General features: G+C 47.1%; 1 protein-coding gene across 8 annotated transcripts in view; it reads left to right on the top strand.

Annotated features, from left to right (window-relative positions):
- The window catches only part of WAC (WW domain containing adaptor with coiled-coil), a 170,706-nt gene that overhangs the window by 93,599 nt on the left and 57,401 nt on the right, over nucleotides 1–19,706 (top strand). For 7 of the 8 annotated variants that reach the window (XM_063922027.1, XM_063922028.1, XM_063922021.1 and 4 more), the window contains one exon: nucleotides 12,959–13,201. In XM_063922027.1, coding sequence (XP_063778097.1) covers nucleotides 12,959–13,201 — 243 coding nt within the window. The remainder of the gene's footprint in view (nucleotides 1–12,958; nucleotides 13,202–19,706) is intronic. The other variant, XM_063922026.1, reaches the window with a different exon arrangement.

Genomic DNA, 19,706 nt, shown 5'->3' on the forward strand with positions numbered 1-19,706 from the left:
TTTCCCTGATAAAAAATTGGTAATTCCTAAGAAGGTACTAATGGCGTTCCCTTTCCCGCCAGAGGATAGGTCACGTTGGGAAACACCCCCTAGGGTGGATAAAGCGCTCACACGTTTGTCAAAAAAGGTGGCACTACCGTCTCCGGATACGGCCGCCCTCAAGGAACCTGCTGATAGAAAGCAGGAGGCGATCCTGAAGTCTGTATATACACACTCAGGCATTATACTTAGGCCGGCTATTGCGTCAGCTTGGATGTGCAGTGCTGCCGCTGCGTGGTCAGATACACTGTCAGAAAATATTGACACATTAGACAGAGACACGATCCTGTTAACCATAGACCATATAAAAGACTCAGTCTTATATATGAGAGATGCACAGAGGGAAATCTGCCGACTGGCATCTAAAGTTAGTGCATTGTCCATTTCTGCTAGGAGAGGCTTATGGACTCGCCAGTGGACAGGAGATGCAGATTCTAAAAGGCACATGGAAGTGTTGCCATATAAAGGTGAGGAATTATTTGGGGATGGTCTCTCGGACCTAGTTTCCACAGCAACGTCTGGGAAGTCAGCATTTTTACCCCATGTCCCCTCACAGCCTAAGAAGGCGCCGTTTTATCAGGTTCAGTCCTTTCTGACCCAGAAAAACAGGCGTGGAAAAGGCGGGTCTTTTCTATCCAGAGGCAGAGGTAGGGGAAAAAGGCTGCAACAAACAGCAGGTTCCCAGGAGCAAAAGTCCTCCCCCGCTTCTTCTGCCAAGTCAGCCGCATGACGGTGGGGCTCCACAGGCGGAGCCTGGTACGGTGGGGGGGCCGCCTCAAGAATTTCAGCGATCAGTGGGCTCGCTCACAGGTGGATCCCTGGATCCTTCAAATAGTATCTCAGGGGTACAAACTGGAATTCGAGGCGTCTCCACCCCACCGGTTCCTAAAATCTGCCTTGCCGATTGCTCCCTCAGACAGGGAGGCGGTGCTAGCGGCAATTCACAAGCTGTATTCCCAGCAGGTGATAATCAAGGTACCCCTACTTCAACAAGGCCGGGGTTACTATTCCACACTATTTGTGGTACCGAAACCGGACGGTTCGGTGAGACCCATTTTAAATTTGAAATCCTTGAACACATACATAAAAAAATTCAAGTTCAAGATGGAATCGCTCAGGGCGGTTATTGGGAGCCTGGAAGAGGGGGATTACATGGTATCCCTGGACATCAAGGATGCTTACTTGCATGTCCCCATTTACCATCCTCACCAGGAGTACCTCAGATTTGTGGTACAGGATTGCCATTACCAATTCCAGACGCTGCCGTTTGGACTGTCCACGGCACCGAGGGTATTTACCAAGGTGATGGCGGAAATGATGATACTCCTTCGAAAAAAGGGAGTTTTAATTATCCCGTACTTGGACGATCTCCTAATAAAAGCGAGGTCCAAGGATCTGTTGTTGGTGGGAGTAGCACTATCTCAGGAGGTGCTGCACCAGCACGGCTGGATTCTGAATATCCCGAAGTCACAGCTGGTTCCGACGACACGGCTACTGTTCCTGGGTATGATTCTGGATACAGTCCAGAAAAAAGCGTTTCTCCCGGAGGAGAAAGCCAGGGAGTTGTCATCTCTAGTCAGAGACCTCCTGAAACCAAAACAGGTATCAGTGCATCGCTGCACGCGGGTCCTGGGAAAGATGGTGGCTTCTTACGAAGCAATTCCCTTCGGCAGGTTCCATGCCAGAATCTTTCAGTGGGACCTGTTGGACCAGTGGTCCGGATCGCATCTTCAGATGCATCGCTTGATAACCCTGTCTCCAAGAACCAGGGTGTCTCTACTGTGGTGGCTGCAGAGTGCCCATCTTCTAGAGGGCCGCAGGTTCGGCATACAGGACTGGGTCCTGGTGACCACGGATGCCAGCCTTCGAGGCTGGGGGGCAGTCACACATTGAAGAAACTTCCAAGGACTATGGTCGAGTCAGGAGACTTCCCTTCACATAAATATTCTGGAACAAAGGCCATCTACAATGCCCTAACTCAAGCAAAATCCCTGCTCCTACACCAGCCGGTGCTGATCCAGTCAGACAACATCACGGCAGTCGCCCATGTAAATCGACAGGGCGGCACAAGAAGCAGGATGGCGATGGCAGAAGCCACAAGAATTCTCCGATGGGCGGAGAATCATGTACTAGCACTGTCAGCAGTGTAAATTCCGGGAGTGGACAACTGGGAAGCAGACTTCCTCAGCAGACACGACCTCCACCCGGGAGAGTGGGGACTTCATCCAGAAGTCTTCCAGATGCTGGTAAACCGTTTGGAAAAACCACAGGTGGACATGATGGCGTCCCGCCTCAACAAAAAGTTAAAAAGATATTGCGCCAGGTCAAGGGACCCTCAGGCGGTAGCTGTGGACGCTCTAGTGACACCGTGGGTGTACCAGTCGGTTTATGTGTTCCCTCCTCTGCCTCTCATACCAAAGGTATTGAGAATAATAAGAAAGCGAGGAGTAAACACCATTCTCGTGGTTCCGGATTGGCCAAGACGAGCGTGGTACCCGGAACTTCAAGAGATGCTCTCAGAGGACCCGTGGCCTCTACCGATCAGACAGGACCTGCTACAGCAGGGGCCCTGTCTGTTCCAAGACTTACCGCGGCTGCGTTTGACGGCATGGCGGTTGAACACCGGATCCTAAAGGAAAAGGGTATTCCGGAAGAAGTCATTCCTACGCTTATTAAGGCCAGGAAAGATGTTACGGCAAAGCATTATCACCGCATATGGCGGAAATATGTTGCATGGTGCGAGGCCAAAAAGGCCCCAACAGAGGAATTTCAACTAGGTCGATTTCTGCATTTCCTGCAAGCAGGAGTGAATATGGGCCTAAAACTAGGCTCCATTAAAGTACAGATCTCGGCTCTGTCGATTTTCTTTCAAAAAGAACTAGCTTCAGTACCTGAAGTTCAGACATTTGTGAAAGGAGTGCTGCATATTCAGCCCCCATTTGTGCCTCCTGTGGCACCTTGGGATCTCAACGTGATGTTGAGTTTCTTAAAATCACATTGGTTTGAGCCACTAAAAACCATGGATCTGAAATATCTCACGTGGAAAGTGGTCATGTTATTGGCCTTGGCTTCAGCCAGGCGAGTGTCAGAATTGGCGGCTTTATCATGTAAAAGCCCTTATCTGATTTTCCATATGGATAGGGCAGAATTGAGGACTCGTCCCCAATTTCTCCCTAAGGTGGTGTCAGCGTTTCACCTGAACCAGCCTATTGTGGTGCCTGCGGCTACTAAGGATTTGGAGGACTCCAAGTTGCTAGACGTTGTCAGGGCCCTGAAAATATGTTTCCAGGACGGCTGGAGTCAGAAAATCTGACTCGCTGTGTTTATCCTGTATGCACCCAACAAGCTGGGTGCTCCTGCTTCTAAGCAGTCTATTGCTCGCTGGATTTGTAGTACAATTCAGCTTGCACATTCTGTGGCAGGCCTGCCACAGCCAAAATCTGTGAATGCCCATTCCACTAGGAAGGTGGGCTCATCTTGGGCGGCTGCCCGAGGGGTCTCGGCTTTACAACTTTGCCGAGCAGCTACTTGGTCAGGGGCAAACACGTTTGCAAAATTCTACAAATTTGATACCCTGGCTGAGGAGGACCTGGAGTTCTCTCATTCGGTGCTGCAGAGTCATCCGCACTCTCCCGCCCGTTTGGGAGCTTTGGTATAATCCCCATGGTCCTTACGGAGTTCCCAGCATCCACTAGGACGTCAGAGAAAATAAGCATTTACTCACCGGTAATTCTATTTCTCGTAGTCCGTAGTGGATGCTGGGCGCCCATCCCAAGTGCGGATTGTCTGCAATACTTGTAAATAGTTATTGTTAACTAAAGGGTTATTGTTGAGCCATCTGTTGAGAGGCTCAGTTGTTTTCATACTGTCAAACTGGATATAGTATCACGAGTTGTACGGTGTGATTGGTGTGGCTGGTAAGAGTCTTACCCGGGATTCTAAATCCTTCCTTATAATGTCAGCTCGTCCAGGCACAGTGTCCTAACTGAGGCTTGGAGGAGGGTCATAGTGGGAGGAGCCAGTGCACACCAGGTAGTCATAAATCTTTCTAGAGTGCCCAGCCTACTTCGGAGCCCGCTATTCCCCACACGGTTCATGTTTTGCAGGTCACCTGTAGATTTTTTAATTGTGACAGTTGGTGATACACAGTGCAGCTGCTGGGTGACATGGAAAACGTGAACCGTGTGGGATCCAGAGGACCGAGTTTGAGAACCACTGTATTAGTGCATTTACTTATTTTCTTTATTTACTATATTCCGTTCCCTGCCCCTGTATTGGAATGTACTTGTCCTGGGCTAACTTAAGGTCTTCAATGACCCTCCATTCAACTGATCAGGACTGGACTCGCTCATACGGTATGCTCTAGGTTCTGTTAGATGTCTCTGACCACTTATGCTACTAATAGCCATCAATACGTGTCCAAAACTGTTATATGGTGCCCTGAAACCATGCCAAAACGTCATTTTCTTTTTATTTAGGCTTTCATGATACATTGGATTCAATAGGCTATTTTACTTTCCCACAATACTAACATGCTTTTTATATTTTCTTTCTTATGTATATAGTTGTAGTTTTATTGCATATCATTCTTGGAAAATGTTCCAGAAACAAGAAATTTGAGCACAAGAAAATTAGAGTTGTGGTGTAGTGAAAGCTTTTCTAATGGAAGTGACTATATAGCAGTGAAAATGCTGCAAGCCAGTTACGGAAAAGCTGTAGTGAGAATGGCTTTGTTATTCTTGTAGATTGTGCGGCATTTATTTTCATTCTGATCAATAGCAACATTGTACTATGTCACAATGCTGTATATATTTCAAAAAAAGTTTAAAATAAACATAATCCGTATTATTGAAACATTCGGTCATTGTGTATTTTCTTCGCCAGATCCTCACCAAATGTGTTCTCTACCCCCTTTCAATTTTTTTAATACAAAGCTATGCAGCAAAAGAACTTGCCATATTCAAGGCTTGTTTCCTTTCCATAAGTGTACAGCCTTAAACCACTGCAGGGCTGCTGAAGCAGTGACACTCCCCCCTTGTCCAAACGCTGCAGAAAGTATTAGAGATGGTGTTGGGAATGGAACTAAAAATATAGAATATATTTAAATCAGATCAGTAAGTTACAAGATACATGGGGTAGTTTGTTAGCTGAGGGGATTCTATAGGCAAAATTAAATTTTTATGCACCAGCAGTCACTAGATGGCGCCTGAAGGAGCAATTCAATTGTTGCTTGATTTGGGCACCCATTAGTATTGTCGCTTGCAAAAGCACTGAGTTTAGCTGCGCAAAGCAGCTAAACCCATCTAAAGCTGCTGTTAGTGTGCCCAAACCACGGACTTTGTACACATTTCTACTCGCACCTCAGGAGTCTGCAAGAAGAAATGTCTCCCCCCGCTGCTAACTGGTGTCTAAATGGAGCAACACTTGAATTGCTCTGTTTAAGCCACCTAGTGGTAGCTGCAGGGGAAAACAATTGAATCACCCCCTGAATTTGAATGATTCTCTCAAGTAGTACAAACCTGTAGTGATACATACCTACTTATTAACATCCTTATAAATGCTGATTTCTCAATCGTCCTAGTGGATGCTGGGGTTCCTGAAAGGACCATGGGGAATAGCGGCTCCGCAGGAGACAGGGCACAAAAAGTAAAGCTTTAGGATCAGGTGGTGTGCACTGGCTCCTCCCCCTATGACCCTCCTCCAAGCCTCAGTTAGATTTTTGTGCCCGGCCGAGAAGGGTGCAATCTAGGTGGCTCTCCTAAAGAGCTGCTTAGAAAAGTTTAGCTTAGGTTTTTTATTTTACAGTGAGTCCTGCTGGCAACAGGATCACTGCAACGACGGACTTAGGGGAGAAGAAGTGAACTCACCTGCGTGCAGGATGGATTGGCTTCTTTGGCTACTGGACATTAGCTCCAGAGGGACGATCACAGGTACAGCCTGGATGGTCACCGGAGCCTCGCCGCCGGCCCCCTTGCAGATGCTGAAAAGAGAAGAAGGTCCAGAATCGGCGGCAGAAGACTCCTCAGTCTTCTTAAGGTAGCGCACAGCACTGCAGCTGTGCGCCATTGCTCTCAGCACACTTCACACGGCAGTCACTGAGGGTGCAGGGCGCTGGGAGGGGGGCGCCCTGGGAGGCAATGTAAACCTATTTTTTGGCAAAAAAATACCTCACATATAGCCTCCGGGGGCTATATGGAGATATTTAACCCCTGCCAGAATACGTTGAAGAGCGGGAGACGAGCCCGCCGAAAAAGGGGCGGGGCCTATCTCCTCAGCACACAGCGCCATTTTCCCTCACAGAAAGGCTGGAGGGAAGGCTCCCAGGCTCTCCCCTGCACTGCACTACAGAAACAGGGTTAAAACAGAGAGGGGGGGCACTAATTTGGCGTTAGAAATATATAAAAAGATGCTATAAGGGAAAACACTTATATAAGGTTGTCCCTATATAATTATAGCGTTTTTTGGTGTGTGCTGGCAAACTCTCCCTCTGTCTCTCCAAAGGGCTAGTGGGTCCTGTCCTCTATCGGAGCATTCCCTGTGTGTGTGCTGTGTGTCGGTACGTGTGTGTCGACATGTATGAGGACGATGTTGGTGAGGAGGCGGAGCAATTGCCTGTAATGGTGATGTCACTCTCTAGGGAGTCGACACCGGAATGGATGGCTTATTTAGGGAATTACGTGATAATGTCAACACGCTGCAAGGTCGGTTGACGACATGAGACGGCCGACAAACAATTAGTACCGGTCCAGACGTCTCAAAAACACCGTCAGGGGTTTTAAAACGCCCGTTTGCCTTAGTCGGTCGACACAGACACGGACACTGAATCCAGTGTCGACGGTGAATAAACAAACGTATTCCTTATTAGGGCCACACGTTAAGGGCAATGAAGGAGGTGTTACATATTTCTGATACTACAAGTACCACAAAAGAGGGTATTATGTGGGATGTGAAAAAACTACCTGTAGTTTTTCCTGAATCAGATAAATTAAATGAAGTGTGTGATGATGCGTGGGTTCCCCCCGATAGAAAATTATTGGCGGTATACCCTTTCCCGCCAGAAGTTAGGGCGCGTTGGGAAACACCCCTTAGGGTGGATAAGGCGCTCACACGCTTATCAAAACAAGTGGCGGTACCGTCTATAGATAGGGCCGTCCTCAAGGAGCCAGCTGACAGGAGGCTGGAAAATATCATATAAAAGTATATACACACATACTGGTGTTATACTGCGACCAGCGATCGCCTCAGCCTGGATGTGCAGAGCTGGGGTGGCTTGGTCGGATTCCCTGACTAAAAATATTGATACCCTTCACAGGGACAGTAATTTATTGACTATAGAGCATTTAAAGGATGCGTTTCTATATATGCGAGATGCACAGAGGGATATTTGCACTCTGGCATCAAGAGTAAGTGCGATGTCCATATCTGCCAGAAGATGTTTATGGACACGACAGTGGTCAGGTGATGCAGATTCCAAACGGCACAAAGGTGTATTGCCGTATAAAGGAAGAGGAGTTATTTGGGGTCGGTTCATCGGACCTGGTGGCCACGGCAACTGCTGGAAAATCCACCGTTTTTACCCTAAGTCACATCTCTGCAGAAAAAGACACCGTCTTTTCAGCCTCAGTCCTTTCGTCCCTATAAGAGTCATATTTGCCCAGGGATAGAGGAAAGGGAAGAAGACTGCAGCAGGCAGCCCATTCCCAGGAACAGAAGCCTTCCACCGCTTCTGCCAAGCTCTCAGCATGACGCTGGGACCGTACAGGACCCCTGGATCCTACAAGTAGTATCCCAGGGGTACAGATTGGAATGTCGAAACGTTTCCCCCTCGCAGGCTCCTGAAGTCTGCTTTACCAAGGTATCCCTCCGACAAGGAGGCAGTATGGGAAAAAATTCACAAGCTGTATTCCCAGCAGGTGATAATCAAATTACCCCTCCTACAACAAGGAAAGGGGTATTATTCCACACTATATTGTGGTACTGAAGCCAGAAGGCTAGGTGAGACCTATTCTAAATCTAAAAAAAAAAAAAAAAAATTTGAACACTTACAAAGGTTCAAATCAAGATGGAGTCACTCAGAGCAGTGATAACGAACCAGGAAGAAGGGGACTATATAGTGTCCCGGGACATCAGGGATGCTTACCTCCATGTCCCAAATTTGCCCTTCTCACTAAGGGTACCTCAGGTTCGTGGTATAGAACTGTCACTGTCAGTTTCAGACGCTGCCGTTTGGATTGTCCACGGCACCCCGGGTCTTTACCAAGGTAATGGCCGAAATGATGATTTTTCTTCGAAGAAAAGGCGTCTTAATTACCCCTTACTTGGACGATCTCCTGATAAGGGCAAAGTCCAGGGAACAGTTGGAGGTCGGAGTAGCACTATCTCGGATACTGCTACAACAGCACGGATGGATTCTAAATATTCCAAAATCGCAGCTGATCCTGACGACACGTCTGCTGTGCCTAGGGATGATTCTGGACACAGTCCAGAAAAAGGTGTTTCTCCCGGAAGAGAAAGCCAGGGAGTTATCCGAGCTAGTCAAGAACCTCCTAAAACCAGGAAAAGTGTCAGTGCATCATTGCACAAGGGTCCTGGTAAAAATGGTGGCTTCCTACGAAGCAATTCCATTCGGCAGTGGGAGCTGCTGGACAAATGGTCCGGATCGCATCTTCAGATGCATCAGCGGATAACCCTATATCCAAGGACAAGGGTGTCTCTCCTGTGGTGGTTACAGAGTGCTCATCTTCTAGAGGGCCGCAGATTCGGCATTCAGGATTGGATGCTGGTGACCACGGAGGCCAGCCCGAGAGGCTGGGGAGCAGTCACACAAGGAAAAAATTTCCAGGGAGTGTGATCAAGTCTGGAGACTTTTCTCCACATAAATATACTGGAGCTAAGGGTAAATTTATAATGCTCTAAGCTTAGCAAGACCTCTGCTTCAAGGTCAGCCGGTATTGATCCAGTGGGAAAAACATCACGGCAGTCGCCCACGTAAACAGACAGGGCGGCACAAGAAGCAGGAGGGCAATGGCAAAAACTGCAAGGACTTTTCGCTGGGCGGAAAATCATGTGATAGCACTGTCAGCAGTGTTTCATTCCGGGAGTGGAAACTGGGAAGCAGACTTCCTCAGCAGGCACGACCTCCACCCGGGAGAGTGGAAACTTCATCGGGAAGTTTTTCCACATGATTGTGAACCGTTGGGAAATACCAAAGGTGGACATGATGGCGTCCCGTCTGAACAAAAAACGGGACAGGTATTGCGCCAGGTCAAGAGACCCTCAGGCAATAGCTGTGGACGTTCTGGTAACACCGTGGGTGTACCAGTCGGTGTATGTGTTCCCTCCTCTGCTTCTCATACCTAAGGTACTGAGAATTATAAGACGTAGAGGAGTAAGAACTATACTCATGGCTCCGGATTGGCCAAGAAGGACTTGGTACCCGGAACTTCAAGAGATGCTCACAGAGGACTTATGGCCTCTGCTGCTAAGAAGGGACTTGCTTCAGCAAGTACCATGTCTGTTCCAAGACTTACCGCAGCTGCGTTTGACGGCATGGCGGTGGAACGCCGGATCCTAAGGGAAAAAGGCATTCCGGAAGAGGTCATTCCTACCCTGGTCAAAGCCAGGAAGGAGGTGACCGCACAACATTATCACCACATGTGGCGAAAATATGTTGCGTGGTGTGAGGCCAGGAAGGCCCCACGAAGAAATTTCAACTCGGTCGATTCCTGCATTTCCTGCAAACAGGAGTGTCTATGGGCCTCAAATTGGGGCCCATTAAGGTTCAAATTTCGGCCCTGTCGATTTTCTTCCAGAAAGAATTGGCTTCAGTTCCTGAAGTCCAGAAGTTTGTCAAGGGAGTATTGCATATACAACCCCCTTTTGTGCCTCCAGTGGCACTGTGGGATCTCAACGTAGTTCTGGGATTCCTCAAATCACATTGGTTTAAAACCAGTCAAATCTGTGGATTTGAAGCATCTCACATGAAAAGTGACCATGCTCTTGGCCCTGGCCTGGGCCAGGCGAGTGTCAAATTGGTGGGTTTTTTTCTCAAAAAAGCCCATATCTGTTTGTCCATTCGGACAGGGCAGAGCTGCGGACTCGTCCCCAGTTCTCTCCCTAAGGTGGTGTCAGTGTTTCACCTGAACCAGCTTATTGTGGTGCCTTGCGCCTACTAGGGACTTGGAGGACTCCAAGTTGCTGGATGTTGTCAGGGCCCTGAAAGTATAGGTTCCAGGACGGCTGGAGTCAGGAAAACTGACTTGCTGTTATCCTGTATGCACCCAACAAACTGGGTGCTCTTGCTTCTAAGCAGACTATTGCTAGTTGGATGTGTAATACAATTCAGCTTGCACATTCTGTGGCAGGCCTGCCACAGACAAAATATGTAAATGCCCATTCCACAAGGAAGGTGGGCTCATCTTGGGCGGCTGCCCGAGGGGTCTCGGCTTTACAACTTTGCCGAGCGGCTATTTAGTCAGGGGCAAACACGTTTGTAAAATCCTACAAATTTGATACCCTGGCTAAGGAGGACCTGGAGTTCTCTCATTCGGTGCTGCAGAGTCATCCGCACTCTCCCGCCCGTTTGGGAGCTTTGGTATAATCCCCATGGTCCTTTCAGGAACCCCAGCATCCACTAGGACGATAGAGAAAATAAGAATTTACTTACCGATAATTCTATTTCTCGGAGTCCGTAGTGGATGCTGGGCGCCCATCCCAAGTGCGGATTATCTGCATTACTTGTACATAGTTACAAAAATCGGGTTATTGTTGTGAGCCATCTTTTCAGAGGCTCCGCTGTTATCATACTGTTAACTGGGTTCAGATCACAGGTTGTACAGTGTGATTGGTGTGGCTGGTATGAGTCTTACCAGGGATTCAAAATCCTTCCTTATTGCGTACGCTCGTCCGGGCACAGTATCCTAACTGAGGCTTGGAGGAGGGTCATAGGGGGAGGAGCCAGTGCACACCACCTGATCCTAAAGCTTTACTTTTTGTGCCCTGTCTCCTGCGGAGCCGCTATTCCCCATGGTCCTTTCAGGAACCCCAGCATCCACTACGGACTCCGAGAAATAGAATTATCGGTAAGTAAATTCTTATTTTCTCCCATAATTTTGGGTGCAGTGGATTAGTCAATCCTTTTCCTAAGGAGAACTTTGGGGGCTAATTCTGTAAGGATCGCTGATGCGGACATTACTGCATTCCCTTGTGCAGAACGGATCCTGCGATTGCGGCGCAGATATGTGAACACCTCTGCCTGACTGACTGGCAGAGGCGTTCGTGGGGAGAGACGGGCAGCCGGCGTTTGGTAGAACGGGGGCGTGTCTCTGTTTCCAAAGAGTGGCGAGGCCAAGGACTGTCATGAGACACAGTTACCTTGGCCTCCTGAAGCCGCACTGCGACAGCATGGCTGAGAAAGCTTAAGCTTACTCAGCCTGCTGATGCAGATTAACCTCTTGACCGATGGTCGCAGTTTTCATCTGAGATGCGATCGCATTGCTAATGCAGGGAGGAGGTGGTATGCACCTCCTGTATTTGCATTGTTAAGGACTGCAGTTATAAAGCTGCTGCGAGCAGCTTTGCATTTGCAATCCTCAGTGAAATAGGCCCACGTTTATAAACTAATTACTTAAATCAGAAGTTCCCAAATGTGGTTCTCAAGGCACCCTAACAGTCCAAATTTTAAGTATATCCTTGGCTCAGAACATATATTTAAATCCAAATTGACTGAGTTACTAATTAATTCACCTGTGGCCAAGCATGGATATACTTTAAACCAGAACCATTAGGATGCCTTGAGGACTGCGTTTGGGAACCTCTGACTTAAATGTTGACATGTAACTGGTGTAAAATAGCTTTAGTGAATTAGTGTAGGAGACCTAAAGTGGAATATTACCCCCTTTTGGTGTCCCATATTTTAATTTTTTTATATCTATTTCTTTTCTTTCTTTTTTTTATTGCATTTGTATATAGTATAACAAAACAAATACTAACGTAATACAAAACAAAAAAATAAAGAATACAAGAGAAACAATGCTCACAATTTTTCTAATTCAATATACACCTGGATTAACTCCTAAGCAAAACAATATGCTTTAATTATTCTTTGTGGTGGGCCTGTTGTATGGTAAGTGCCCCTTGTTCATTGTGTGGGGACAGATCCACCCATTTAGAGTCTACCTTGTTAACATCTTGGGTAGTAGTGTGAAGAAAAAAAAAATGAAAAAAAAAAAGGAAGAGCCAGGGTACAGCAATGGATGCCTCCCATTTCTATCATGACATCTTTAAACAGATTTGTGACATTGCATGTTTAGTTTTGGTATTTAGGAAAGTCCCTTTATGTAAGAGTCTCAATAAGCTTACTGTAAATGCATTTGAGTGTAAGACGTAAAGGGCCAGATTCAAATAATGTTGCCCACGAGCGCCTGCCGGCAGCTATTCGAATGTTGCTGTCGACGGGAGCGAGAAGTTCATTTCCTCTTGCTACCGCTGGAGGTGGCGAGCTGAAATGCATTTAAAGATACCTGTTTGGGCACCCAAACGGGTATTTTCACGCTCGCGCCCATTAGTTTAGTTGGGTTTAGGAACTTTGTGCACCTAAACCAGTCTCTAATGGGCGCAATAAGTGGGGACAATTTTTAATATTTACCTGCAATCAGGTGCGATAAACAGCTGAGTTCCCCCCCACAGGTTGTGTTGACGTTTTTGGTTTTAAATGTGACTATGTATTGGGTATCTCTACATACACCTGTTTGAAGTCGACCCAGAGTTTAGTTATTACTTTGATGGAATGTAGTCAAATTGTACAGACAAACCCCTTTCTACTTAGCTACGCACTTCTTTTTTTTTTTTTTTTTTTAATTAATAGTTTTTATTGTTTCTTCCCCCAAATCTTTATTAAGTGTGTTTTTCTTACTTTCAGAATCGTCCTCTACTGATAAACCATCCTGTACAACTCCCTCCACGTCATCTGCTCCTGGACTAATCCCCTCTTCTGCTCCTCCCTCTTCCTCCTCCTCATCTACAGTCCCTGTGTCACCGGTGCCACAATCACCTATTCCTCCAATACTGCAGGACCCCAATCTCCTGCGACAGCTGCTTCCTGCCTTGCAAGCCACTCTGCAGATAAACAATTCTAATGTGGATATCTCCAAAATTAATGAAGGTACAGCATTTGTCTTTCTCAAAATGTTAAATGCAGACTACTATTGATTAGCAGAGTTGATCACTACTGTAACCTAAAGATGCCAGAGTGTTCTGTGACAATAGCAAGACACAAGGTGGTACCGGAGTTACTATGGATTAACCTCCACTGACTGATCAAACAGGCATTAGGTGTTGCAAGCGGAACACATTAGGTAAATCTCTTATACAGTGCTCCTGGTAGTTGGTAAGTAAAAAATGACGGGTTTTGGTTCAGAAGCCCTGGGACACCTCCCTGAATGAAGCACTTTGAAGTTTTTAATATTTTTAATTGGCCAGTAATAACGTAATTTTTTAAGTGAAAAAGTGCAAAATGATGGAAATTGGGATACAATGTATGGGACAAGTATATTGGGGGGTTTTTATGGGTGGGACAAGTGTTTTTTAGACTTGCCAGTGGGAGTAATTGGTCTGTTTCTATTTTTTTTATTTTTAAAAAGTCACCTTAATGACCCAAAGATATACTTATACCCATTTTTCTCTATCGTCCTAAGTGGATGCTGGGGTTCCTGAAAGGACCATGGGGAATAGCGGCTCCGCAGGAGACAGGGCACAAAAAAGTAAAGCTTTTACCAGATCAGGTGGTGTGCACTGGCTCCTCCCCCTATGACCCTCCTCCAGACTCCAGTTAGATTTTGTGCCCGAACGAGAAGGGTGCAATCTAGGTGGCTCTCCTAAAGAGCTGCTTAGAGAAAGTTTAGCTTAGGTTTTTTACTTTACAGTGAGTCCTGCTGGCAACAGGATCACTGCAACGAGGGACTTAGGGGAGAAGTAGTGAACTCACCTGCGTGCAGAGTGGATTTGCTGCTTGGCTACTGGACACTAGCTCCAGAGGGACGATCACAGGTACAGCCTGGATGGTCACCGGAGCCGCGCCGCCGGCCCCCTTGCAGACGCTGAAGAGAGAAGAGGTCCAAAATCGGCGGCTGAAGACTCCTGAGTCTTCATAAAGGTAGCGCACAGCACTGCAGCTGTGCGCCATTTTCCTCTCAGCACACTTCACACAACAGTCACTGAGGGTGCAGAGCGCTGGGGGGGGCGCTCTGAGAGGCAAATAAAAACCTTATTAGAGGCAAAAAATACCTCACATATAGCCCACAGAGGCTATATGGAGATATTTAACCCCTGCCTAACTTCAAAAATAGCGGGAGACGAGCCCGCCGAAAAAGGGGCGGGGCCTATCTCCTCAGCACACAGCGCCATTTTCTCTCACAGAAAAGCTGGAGAGAAGGCTCCCAGGCTCTCCCCTGCACTGCATTACAGAAACAGGGTTAAAACAGAGAGGGGGGGCACTGATTTTGGCGATATTGTATATATATAAAAGATGCTATAAGGGAGAAACACTTATATAAGGTTGTCCCTATATAATTATAGCGTTTTTGGTGTGTGCTGGCAGACTCTCCCTCTGTCTCCCCAAAGGGCTAGTGGGTCCTGTCCTCTGTCAGAGCATTCCCGGTGTGTGTGCTGTGTGTCGGTACGTGTGTGTCGACATGTATGAGGACGATGTTGGTGAGGAGGCGGAGAAATTGCCTGTAATGGTGATGTCACTCTCTAGGGAGTCGACACCGGAATGGATGGCTTATTTAGAGAATTACGTGAGAATGTCAACACGCTGCAAGGTCGGTTGACGACATGAGACGGCCGACAATCTATTAGGACCGGTCCAGGCGTCTCAGAAACACCGTCAGGGGTTTTAAAAACGCCCATTTACCTCAGTCGGTCGACACAGACACAGACACGGACACTGAATACAGTGTCGACGGTGAATAAACAAACGTATTTCTCAAAAGATTAGGGCCACACGTTAAGGGCAATGAAGGAGGTGTTACGTGTTTCTGATACTACAAGTACCACAAGAAAGGGTATTATGTGGGAGTGAAAAAACTACCTGTAGTTTTTCCTGAATCAGATAAAATAAAATGAAGTGTGTGATGATGCGTAGGGTTACCCCGATAGCAAATATTGGCGTTATACCCTTTCCCGCCAGAAATTAGGGTACGTTGGGAAACACCCCTTAGGGTGATAAGGCGCTCACACGCTTATCAAGTGGCGTTACCGTCTCCAGATACGGCCGCCCTCAAGGAGCCAGCTGATAGGAAGCTGGAAAAATATCCTAAAAAGTATATACACACATACGGTGGTTATACTGCGACCAGCGATCGCCATCAGCCTGGAGATGCAGTGCTGGGTTGGCTTGGTCGGATTCCCTGACTGAAAATATTTTATTCATGTAGAGCATTTAATAGGATGCATTCTATATATATGTATGTGAGATGCACAGAGGGATATTTGCTCTCTGGCATCAAGATAAGTGCGTTGTCCATATCTCCCAGAAGATGTCAGGGACACGACAGTGGTCAGGTGATACAGATCCCATACGGCAGATGGAAGTATTGCTGTATAAAGGGAAGGAGTTATTTGGGGGTCGGTCCATCGGACCTGGGGACCACAGCAACAGCTGGGAAATCCAACCTTTTTTACCCCAAGTTACATCTCAGCTAAAAAAGACACCGTCTTTTCAGCCTCAATCTTTCCTTTCCCATGAGGGCATGCAGGCAAAAGGCCAGTCATATCTGCCCAGACATAGAGGTAAGGGAAGTAGACTGCAGCAGGCAGCCCTTTCCCAGGAAAAGAAGCCCTCCACCGCGTCTGCCAAGTCCTCAGCATGACGCTGGGGCCGTGCAAGCGGACTCAAGGTGGGGGGGTAGTCTCAAGAGTCTCAGGGCGCAGTGGGATCACTCGCAAGTTGACCCCTAGATCGTACGAGTATTATCCCAGGGGTAAAGATTGGAGAGTCGAGACATCTTCTCCTCGCAGGTTCCTGAAGTCTGCTTTACCAACGGCTCCCTCCGACAGGGAGGCAGCATTGGAAACAATTCACAAGCTGTATATCCAGCAGGTGATAATCAAAGTACCCCTCCTACGACAAGGAAAAGGGTATTATTTTTCCACACTATATTGTGGTACTGAAGCCAGACGGCTTGGTGACACATAGTCTAAATCTAAAATGTTTTGAACACTTACATAAAAGGTTCAAATCGAGATAAAGTCACTCAGAGCAGTGATAGCGAACCGGAAAAAAGGGGACTATATGGTGTCCCTGGACATCAAGGATTACCTCCATGTCCAAATTTTGTCCTTCTCATCAAGGGTACCTCTGGTTCGTGGTACAGAACTGTCAATATCAGTTTCAGACGATGCCGTTTGAATTATCCACGGCACCCCGGGCCTTTTTACCAAGGTAATGGCCGAAAAGATGTTTCTTCAAAGAAAAAAGGCATCTAAATTATCCCTTACTTGCACGACCTAAAAAGGGCAAGTTCCAGAGAACAGTTGGAGGTCGGAAGAGCACTATCTAAAGTAGTTCTTCGACGGCACGACTGGATTCTAAATATTCCAAGAATCGCAGCTGTTTTCCGACGATACGTCTGCTGTTCCTAGGGATGATTCTGGACACGGTTCAGAAAAAGGTTTTTCTTCCCGAGGAAAAAGCCAAGGAGTTATCCGACCTGTCAGGAACCTCCTAAAACCAGGAAAGGTGTCTGTACATCAATGCACAAGAGTCCTGGGAAAAATGGTGGCTTTTTACGAAGCAATTCCATTCGGCAGATTCCATGCAAGAATTTTCCAAAGGGATCTGTTGGACAAATGGTCAGGGTCGCATCCTCAGATGCACCTGCGAATAACCCTGTCGCCAAGGACAAGGGTATATCTTCTGTGGTGGTTGCAAAAGGCTCATCTATTGGAGGGCCGCAGATTCGGCATACAGGATTTGATCCTGGTGACCACGGACGCCAGCCTGAGAGGTTGGGGAGCAGTCACACAAGGAAGAAACTTCCAGGGGGTATGGACGAACCTGGAAAAGTCTCTTCACATAAACATTCTGGTACTAAGAGCAATCTAAAATGCTCTAAGCCAGGCGGAACCACTCCTGCAAGGAAAACCGGTGTTGATTCAGTCGGACAACATCACGGCGGTCGCCCATGTAAACAGACAGGGCGGCACAAGAAGCAGGAGTGCAATGGCAGAAGCTGCCAAGATTCTTCGCTGGGCGGAGAATCACGTAATAGCACTGTCAGCAGTGTTCTTCCCGGGCGTGGACAACTGGGAAGCAGACTTCCTCAGCAGACACGATATTCACCCGGGAGAGGGGGGTCTTCATCCAGAAGTCTTCCACATGCTAATAAACTGTTGGGAAAGACCAATGGTAGACATGATGGCGTCTCGCCTCAACAAGAAACTGGACAAGTATTGCGCCAGGTCAAGAGATCCACAGGCAATAGCTGTGGACGCACTGGTAACACCTTGGGTGTACAAATCAGTATATGTGTTTCCTCCTCTGCCTCTCATACCAAAGGTATTGAAGATTATACGGTGAGGAGGAGTAAGAACAATACTAGTGGCTCCGGATTGGCCAAGAAGGACTTGGTACCCGGAACTTCAAGAGTTGGTCACGGACGACCCGTGCCCTCTACTTCTGAGAAGGGACCTGCTACAACAGGGTTCCTGTCTCTTTCAAGACTTACCGCGGCTGCGTTTGACGGCATGGCGGTTGAACGCCAGATCCTAAAAGGGAAAGGCATTCCAGAAGAAGTCATTCCTACCTTGATTAAGGCAAGGAAGGAAGTCACCGCGAAACATTATCACCGCATTTGGCGAAAATATGTCGCGTGGTGCGAGGATCGGAGTGTTCCGACGGAGGAATTTCAACTGGGTCGTTTCCTACATTTCCTACAATCAGGATTGTCTATGGGTCTCAAATTGAGATCTATTAAGGTTCAAATTTCGGCCCTGTCAATATTCTTCCAAAAAGAATTGGCCTCAGTTCCTGAGGTACAGACTTTTGTTAAAGGAGTACTGCATATACAGCCTCCTGTGGTGCCTCCGGTGGCACCGTGGGATCTAAATGTAGTTTTAGATTTCCTCAAATCCCATTGGTTTGAACCATTGAAAAAGGTGGATTTTAAATATCTCACATGGAAAGTGACTATGTTACTGGCCCTGGCTTCCGCCAGGAGAGTATCTGAATTGGCGGCTTTATCTTATAAAAGCCCTTATCTAATCTTCCATTCGGATAGGGCAGAACTGAGGACTCGTCCGCATTTTCTCCCTAAGGTGGTATCAGCGTTTCACCTGAAGCAACCTATTGTGGTGCCTGCGGCCACTGGCGACTTGGAGGACTCCAAGTTGTTGGACGTTGTCAGAGCCTTAAAAATATACATTTCAAGGACGGCTGAAGTCAGAAAATCTGACTCGCTGTTGATACTATATGCACCCAACAAGTTGGGTGCCCCTGCTTCTAAGCAGACGATTGCTCGTTGGATTTGTAACACAATTCAACTTGCTCATTCTGTGGCAGGCCTGCCACAGCCTAAATCTGTTAAGGCCCATTCCACAAGGAAGGTGGGCTCATCTTGGGCGGCTGCCCGAGGGGTCTCGGCATTACAATTCTGCCGAGCAGCTACGTGGTCGGGGGAAAACACGTTTGTAAAATTCTACAAATTTGATACCCTGGCAAAAGAGGACTTGGAATTCTCTCATTCGGTGCTGCAGAGTCATCCGCACTCTCCCGCCCGTTTGGGAGCTTTGGTATAATCCCCATGGTCCTTTCAGGAACCCCAGCATCCACCTAGGACGATAGAGAAAATAAGAATTTACTTACCGATAATTCTATTTCTCGGAGTCCGTAGTGGATGCTGGGCGCCCATCCCAAGTGCGGATTATCTGCAATACTGTACATAGTTATTGTTAACTAATTCGGGTTATATTGTTAAGGAGCCATCTTTAAGAGGCTCTTTCTGTTATCATACTGTTAACTGGGTTTAGTTCACAAGTTGTACGGTGTGATTGGTGTGGCTGGTATGAGTCTTACCCGGGATTCAAATTGCCTCCCTTATTGTGTACGCTCGTCCGGGCACAGTACCTAACTGGAGTCTGGAGGAGGGTCATAGGGGGAGGAGCCAGTGCACACCACCTGATCTGGTAAAAGCTTTACTTTTTTGTGCCCTGTCTCCTGCGGAGCCGCTATTCCCCATGGTCCTTTCAGGAACCCCAGCATCCACTACGGACTCCGAGAAATAGAATTATCGGTAAGTAAATTCTTATTTTATGTACCTTGAATTTACTTTTAACACTTATATATATTTTTTTTATGCATGTAACAGCCATTTGACCCAATTTGAAGTACCAGAAATACTTTTATTATAACTGGTAATGAACTTCTATACTATTACCCGATGTTCGTTTTAGCTTTTTTTTTAGGGGTGTACAGACAGATTTACCCATCTTTCACTTTTTCGTGGTAATCCCGTTTTGTGATTTTGCTATTTAATATGTGAATTGCAAGAGCACGCATACCCGTGAAAAGCCCATTTACGAAGTAAGAAAGCCACAAAAATGGCAATTGCAGTAAATTGATGCGATTTCGCTGTTATTTGGAGACGGCACTTTATCAGCTATACATTAGT

The sequence above is a fragment of the Pseudophryne corroboree genome, chromosome 5 (genome assembly GCF_028390025.1).
Source record: "Pseudophryne corroboree isolate aPseCor3 chromosome 5, aPseCor3.hap2, whole genome shotgun sequence".
In the NCBI taxonomy this organism is placed as follows: domain Eukaryota; kingdom Metazoa; phylum Chordata; class Amphibia; order Anura; family Myobatrachidae; genus Pseudophryne; species Pseudophryne corroboree.